Raw genomic sequence first — 7,777 nt, 5'->3', positions numbered from 1 at the left:
AATCGCAGCTTTTAAAGCTCAGCTAAAAACTTTTCTTTTTCCAAAAGCTTTTAAAGCTTGATTTTGTTCTGACTTTATACTGCTAGTTTTACCCTACCCTGTGCCTGTTTGGTGCATTCTCTTCCCCTCCTTATTGTTTTATTATGATTTTATTAGAATGTAAGCCTATGCGGCAGGGTCTTGCTATTTACTGTTTTACACTGTACAGCACCATGTACATTGATGGTGCTATATAAATAAATAAATAAATAAATAATAATGGTTGTCCAGCTGCCTCTTCAATGCCTCTAGTGTGGGAGAGAAACACAACCTCCCTAGGTAACTGAATCATAGAATCATAGAATAGCAGAGTTGGAAGGGGCCTACAAGGCCATCGAGTCCAACCCCCCGCTCAATGCAGGAATCCACCCTAAAGCATCCCTGACAGATGGTTGTCCAGCTGCCTCTTGAAGGACTCTAGTGTGGGAGAGCCCACCACCTCCCTGGGTAACTGGTTCCATTGTCGCACTGCTCTAACAGTCAGGAAGTTTTTCCTGATGTCTAGCTGGAATCTGGCTTCCTGTAACTTGAGCCCATTATTCCATGTCCTGCACTCTGGGAGGATCGAGAAGAGATCCTGGCCCTCCTCTGTGTGACAGCCTTTGAAGTATTTGAGGAGTGCTATCATGTCTCCCCTTAATCTTCTGTTGGTGGGGGGGGGGGGGGCTGAAAGTACGGCATAGTATTTTGCACACTCCAAAATAGAATTGATAGCTGCAATTTTCTAGGCAAAGCAGAATTGTTCAGCTGTTTTATTACACCATCGGGACCAAACTGGAATCCTCATCAACAGCAGCATGAAAGTCCGTACAAGATATACACCACCAAACAACCATCTGGCTGTAAAGTGATTCAGAAGAGTAAGGAATTGTCCAGAAATCAAGCTCAACCGGTGACTAATTTGCAGCCTGATTCTGCAAGCTCTTGTGCCAGCAAAGGAGGCTCAAGGCTCGAGGGCGGGGAGCTGTTAAAACACAGCAGTAGCCCAAATTGTGGGATCCCGACAGTGTTGACCCAGGCCGCATTGCCAACGGAGCAGCATGAGCCTCAACGTTCCTGCCGAAACAGTGGGCTTCTCCGCCAGACGCAGCCTCCGAGGTAACGTGGACAGCGGAACCAACTGGTGCAGCTCAAGCTGGACTATACCACTTGAGAGTGGGGCGGGGAGGGAGGGGGGGAAATGCATGTTTAAATGCTCATCTATGCAGAAGACCTCAGTGAGAAGCAGCAGAATCTGACCAGGTCCCGGCCTCTCCACCAGAGTGATTAAAAGCTGACTTTTGATGGCCGCCAATACCGCCCCACGGGGGGGGGGGGGGGAGCTTTTGGCAGGTGCCGTTGGAAAGAATGTGGAAACCTCCTGGATTGCATGTGATGGTGGATGAGGAACGGAGCGGGTGTCTGCTGTGGAGTTGTCAGCAGCCCAACAGATTGATTCCGTTACATCCAGCCAGATACTGAGCCCCGGGCCTTCAGGAGAAGGCCAATGGGCCGGGGAGGGGTTCCTCCGAGCGCCATCCAACAAGGCTTCTCCTTCCGTCGTCCTGTTGAGTCTCCTTAGGAGAGGGGGGCTCTGGACCAGGGCCTAGGGAACGGCTCCCAGGCCAAAAAGCTCCGCTGTGTCCTGCGTCGTGCAGGTAACTGCCGTTGGCATTTTGGCCGTAACCATTTCGAGTGGATTCTCTCAAATTGCTGCAGGGAAAATGTATCCAAAACGACCCATCCTCAAGAGACGTCCTTGGCTGACAGAGTTCCTGGGCTTGACTTTTCTTTTCTTTTTTTAGCTTTGAATTCTTTCCAGCCTGAGAGTCTTAGCGTCACGGAGTTCTCTTTGAATTGGGTGGTTGTTATGAAAGAAGAGGCTGAGAATGTCTCCGGTAGGGATGTTACGCGGTGATAGAATCATAGAATCATAGAATAGCAGAGTTGGAAGGGGCCTTCAAGGCCATCGAGTCCATCCCCCTGCTCAAGGCAGGAATCCACCCTAAAGCATCCCTGACAGATGCTTGTCCAGCTGCCTCTTGAAGGCCTCTAGTGTGGGAGAGCCCACCACCTCCCTAGGTAACTGGTTCCATTGTCGTACTGCTCTAACAGTCAGGAAGTTTTTCCTGATGTCCAGCTGGAATCTGGCTTCCTGTAACTTGAGCCCATTCTTTTGTGTCCTGCACTGAGGGATGAGCGAGAAGAGATCCTGGCCCTCCTCTGTGTGACAACCTTTGAAGTATTTGAAGAGTGCTATCATGTCTCCCCTCAATCAATGTGCACACTCAATGTGCGCACTCAATCAATGTGCACACACACAAACCCCATCTCCCCAAGGGAGAGGTCAGACCGCCTGTGGCCCTTGGCCAACACCTGGTCCTTGTGATACAAGTCTCAGGCAGAGGGGCCGTTTCCAGAGCTACCGTTTTAACCCCCCACCCCTCCTTTAGCCAGGGGCTGGACCTGGGAATTGGGCAATTGGGCAACGCAAAGTTTATGCTCTACTACGGAGCAAGCCACCCCCTTACCCTAATCCGGGCACAGTATGGGAGGCCTGGCTAGATTTGGAGCTGAGAAGAGGAAGGGGTAACATCGAACAGGGCCAGGATCCTCCGTCAGTAATGGAGAGAAGATAAAGAGAAGACATCAATATATAATAGCCGCTCAGGGTCACCCAAATGGAACTGATGGGCAGTGCGTTCAGAAGAGGGAACGGAAGCCCTCCTTCAACCAAGGCACAATCCCCTTAGGGCAGCCTTCCTCAACCTGGGGCGCTCCAGATGTGTTGGACTACAACTCCCAGAATGCCCCAGCCAGCTGGCTGGGGCATTCTGGGAGATGCAGTCCAACACATCTGGAGCGCCCTAGGTTGAGGAAGGCTGCCTTAGGGGGTCTCCTGCTGCAGGAGGGGGTGACGCTGGCTTAAATCAGACCCATCAGCGGCCTTTAACAATGACAGCCAGACGAAGCCCCCTTCAATATGACTAAATACTGGGGATAAGCACTAGGATAAACCGGCCTTCTCCAACCTGGTGTCCTCCAGATGTGCTGGGGGATTATGGAAGTTGTAGTCTCACACATCTGGAGGGCAGCTGGTTGGGGGAGGCGGAGAGAAACGAGGGAGAGAGGGGGGCTGGTTTCCTGCTCTGTCGGGCATCTATCAGAGGCATCTGTCTGGACACTGCTGGAAGCAGAAAACTAGGCTCAGTGAGTCCAGCAGGTCTGATCTGGCCACGTTCTCTGAACGTTCTTGTCGCCCATCGCCCATTTCCCCAGCCTGACTACCTGACGGCTGGGATCAAAGCTGACGCCTCCTGCAGACGTGGCTTTGGCCGCAGAGCACCAGACAGGCCTCTCCGAATCCGCCCGGATGCCCTCGTTGCTGCAATTACGCTCCCGGAAACGGGAGTTTCGGAGCGCGCGGAAAGTTTGCGCCCACCTCCCCTCGCAGAGCTGCCTGGCCAGCACTCCTCGGCTCCGGTCCAGCGGGAGCGTCGGCAGACAGGGCGTTAAATCACAGAGATAAAGCAACGGACAGGGGGAAATAAAAGCAGCCCAATCAAAGGGGTGTCTGCTAACGGCCCCCTCGCCACGGCCTCCCTCCCCCTGGAAGAGAGAGGCGTTGGGCTGGGAAGTGCAGAGCATGGCAGATTGCAGCGCTCCTCCCAATCAATCTTTTATTAGCTTGTTGCTCTGTGGGGATGAGCCGAGCTGATTCACCAGCTGGGGATGTGGGGGGGGGGGGAGTTCTCTGGCTTACCGTGAGCGTGCCGGCTCCTGGCCGACATGCCCCGTTTGGTGCCCAGAGCAGAAGGATGCCCTTGGACCGGGCTCAGGTGTGGCTTTTTAAAGACATAGAATCATAGAACAGCAGAGTTGGAAGGGGCGTACAAGGCCATTGAGTCCAACCTCCTGCTCAATGCAGGAATCCACCCTAAAGCATCCCTGACAGAGGGTTGTCCAGCTGCCTCTTGAAGGCCTCTAGTGTGGGAGAGCCCACAACCTCCCTAGGTCACTGGTTCCATTGTCGTACTGCTCTAACAGTCAGGAAGTTTTTCCTGATGTCCAGCTGGAATCTGGCTTCCTTTAACTTGAGCCCGTTATTCCGTGTCCTGCACTCTGGGAGGATCGAGAAGAGATCCTGGCCCTCCTCTGTGTGACAACCTTTGAAGTCTTTGAAGAGTGCTCTCATGTACCTCCTCAATCTTCTCTTCTCCAGGCTAAACATGCCCAGTTCTTTCAGTCTCTCTTCATAGGGCTTTGTTTCCAGACCCCTGATCATCCGGGTTGCCCTCCTCTGAACACGCTCCAGCTTGTCTGCATCCTTGGAGTGGCTTCCCACCATCAGAACAAGTGGATGGGGGGGGGGGGAGAGGGAGTGAGGCCAGACCCGCTTCCTGACACGATCAAGACACCCACCGACCCAGTGGCCTGCAACTCAGCCCCTGGGCTCCGGGCTTGTGCAGTCATGCCTGCAGCCGAGAGCCACATGGCTTTCCTGCCACAGCTTGGAGCCCGGATCACACAGAAGCAGGAGAGCATCACTGCGGGATAGAAAAAGCTGGATTCCTGAACCGGGCGCTTGGCCTGCCACTGGGGAAGCCCACCTCCCACCCGGAGAATAACCGGAGCACCAAATGCCAACTGGAAGGGTCCAAAGGGTGCTGCCTCCCTCACACTGCCCCCGTGCGGAGAAGACCATCGACGCGGCCCGTAGCCAGAGGCACACGCCTCACCCTCTTCCTTAGCATCGTCACAACGGCACATCTGCCAGCGTTCAGAGTCCGTCTGCAAGGTTTGAGCAGAGACAGCAAAATGCTACTACGTTAGCAAAACCGGGTCAAAAGCCAGCCCTGTGGAACTGCAAGCATCTGTCCAGTTCCACCCAATGTTACACAACCAGCTTTTCATGAAGAACTTCTGTCCTAAAGTATTTGTGTTATGCTGCGATTCTAAGTCCCCGCTTATCTTCCAGAGCAAGAGATCCTCAGTCCCACGCGGGCTCTTGTGATTTCAGGGCCCAGAGTCCTGTTTCACCAGCTGTGGCCCTTGCGATAACTCCTCAGGAGAGAGAGTGATTCTCTCCCAGAAAGGGATTGATGGAGGAGCAGACATGGACCGCATAGGGCACGTGCCCAGTTCCTTGCAACTCACGATGAGAAAAGATGCTTGTCCTTCCACAGAATCCCTCCCATATGGAGACAGCGCCCGGTTGAGAGTGTGGGGCACTTTCGAGGGGACATTGCCAAGAAAAACGGCTTCCCAGAGATGGGGGGGACGGGACAGGTAAATCAAACGAGAGGGGGAAGAAATCTAGAGCGTGCCCAAAATGCCAGTGACAAGATAGGCCTGTGGGCTGCCGGCCTTCCAGCTCATCAGTCAATACACCAAAATGCAAGGCACAGGTTCCTGATTGGGACACACAAGTGACCGCCCCAGTCCTCTGTCCAATCAGGTTGCACATACAAAACCAGGCCAGAGAGAAGGGTCAGAGGAACCCGGGTGCTCTCAGCAAATGCCCCCCTCCCTGCATTAAGTCTCCTCCAAACTGTTTGCCTGCATTGGGGGGAAACTGTGGATTCCAGGGTGGGGGTCGCAAGAGAACGGGCAAAGGAGCCCATTTGCCTGTTCTCTGTTATTTCCCCATCGTTCCACCACAAGTTTTTTATTATTTATTTATTTATTTATTTATTACATTTCTATACCGCCCAATAGCCGGAGCTCTCTGGGCGGTTCACAGAAGTTCAGGAAGAACCAGAAATCTGGAGAAAATGAAGCCCTCTCTCTCTCACCCAGTGCAGACCTGAACAATGTCTATATAAGAACTTTACAACATACCTCTACAAACATAAGCATTGCGTTTGTGACTGCGTAATAAAAGCATCCAGGCAGGTCTACTTCCCAAATCATTTTGTGCCCAAAATCTGGTGTTAGCTACCCAAGAGAACTTGTCACGGGTTGGGGAAAAACCCAAAGGGTTTTTCTTCTTCTCCCAGAATGAAAAGTGAATGTGGGTGGGTGGGTGGGGTGGGGGAACCCTGTGCCTCCAAAGTGCCTAGAAAAGTTACCTCTCTTAGGACAAAGTTGGGTATATAAGCGTCATACCTCAACCATCCACCCCAATGGCTTTGAAGGGTAAGAAATCCTGTTCCCATCACCAAGCGCCCTCCTAGAAATTGGGCGACCTCCGAAAAACACCCAGCCTTTGCCGGGCGTAGAGCTGAATGCAAGGGCAGCCTCGCTGTACAGGCGACCTGAGCTTCAGCCGGAAACATTTCGCAAGACGCCTCACAGTACCCCAGGAGACGATGGGGTAAGGTGACCATATGAAAAGGAGGACAGGGCTCCTGTATATTTAACAGTTGTATGGAAAAGGGAATTTCAGCAGGTGTCATTTGTATATATGGAGAACCTGTTGAAATTCCTTCTTCATCACACCAGTTAAAGCTGCAGGTGCCCTGCCCTCTTTTAAATCTGGTCACTCTAGTATAGGTCCTGCACCTTTAACTGTTGTGATGAAGAGGGAATTTCACCAGGTTCTCCATATATACAAATGACACCTGCTGAAATTCCCTTTTCTATGCAACTGTTAAAGATACAGGAGCTCTGTCCTCCTTTTCATATGGTCACCCTACGATGGGGCACAGCGCTAGGGGGGTTGCATGCGGCTGCAGCCTGCCTCAGGCTGACCGAGAGGCAGGTCGGCAAAGGATTCTGCACAGAGTTTCTCTCCAGGTGAAGCCGCTGCAACTTTACTCAATTTCAGCCCGTAATCCCAAACCACCAGCCGCTGCTGGTCCCAGCTGAGGCTTGCATGGCCACAAGGGGCCTGGGATTTGGGCAGAGGCTTCTGCGGGGGCCCTGCCCGCCCACCCGGTGGAGACCGGCCACCTGAGCTGAACTCGGAGCTCATGAAAGTCGGAAAGGGAAGGCTCCTTTATTAGAATAACAAAACCACAAAACCGCCCCCTCGGTGGCCCGTAGGAGACTGGGGCGGGCTTCACCCGCGCCCCACTTCTCGCCTAAAACGAACAGACGGCCCAGCAGGCGAAACGGAGCCAGGCCTCGGCCCGCCTGTCTCCACATGGCATCTTCCTGAGGTAGTTGCCAGGGTGGCTTCAGATCCCTGAGAGGTTTGACGGAGAGCTGGGCGGTGGGAGAGGCCTCCGCTCCGGACGGCAGCCGTCCTCACAGCCGGGGCTTGATCTGCAGCGGCTTCCCTGAGAAAAAAAGGAAGGGGAGAGAGAGAGAGAGAGAAGGATGAGGTCAGCTTTCAACAAGGAAAGAGGCAGATAGTAGGCAAAGCCCCCACCGGACTCCAGGGGACCGACACTTCTGAAATACGTCGCGGAATGATGGTGCTGCTTTATCCTCCTTCCCACTCAAACGACAGTGATCTGTCCCTTCCCTGTGGGAAGAAAGGGGGGGGGGGGAGAAGGGGATGGGCAAGGGGGGAGGAGGGGGAGAGAGGGAGAGGGAGAGGGAGAGGGAAGGGGTGACCCACCCACTTTTGCCTCTGGCCCTCCCTACCCCAGGCTTGAGGCAGATTCCCCATGAGGGACTGTGGCCCTTGACAGAAAAAGAAAAGTTCTACCCGTGAAGCACGTCCCATCCTGAGCCTGTTTCTCATCTATTCTACCCCAGCTCCGGTTTCCACATGTCACGTCCAGACATCAGGAAAAACCTCCTGACTGTTAGAGTAGTACAACAATGGAACCAGTTACCTAGGGAGGCCATGGGCTCTCCCACCCTAGAG

General features: G+C 53.4%; 1 protein-coding gene across 1 annotated transcript in view; it reads right to left on the bottom strand.

Moving 5' to 3' along the window:
• Positions 1–6,935: 6,935 nt before the first annotated feature.
• Positions 6,936–7,777, bottom strand: part of ZC3H3 (zinc finger CCCH-type containing 3) — a 355,830-nt gene continuing 354,988 nt past the window's right edge. Inside the window, exon 12 of the mRNA XM_063131198.1 lies at positions 6,936–7,241. Within this exon, the coding sequence (XP_062987268.1) occupies positions 7,210–7,241 (32 nt within the window). The 3' untranslated portion in view covers positions 6,936–7,209. The remainder of the gene's footprint in view (positions 7,242–7,777) is intronic.

Source organism: Elgaria multicarinata, chromosome 7 (assembly GCF_023053635.1).
Source record: "Elgaria multicarinata webbii isolate HBS135686 ecotype San Diego chromosome 7, rElgMul1.1.pri, whole genome shotgun sequence".
Taxonomy (NCBI): domain Eukaryota; kingdom Metazoa; phylum Chordata; class Lepidosauria; order Squamata; family Anguidae; genus Elgaria; species Elgaria multicarinata.
Note: the sequence above shows the minus strand (reverse complement) of the source record. Positions and strands in the feature narration are given on the sequence as shown.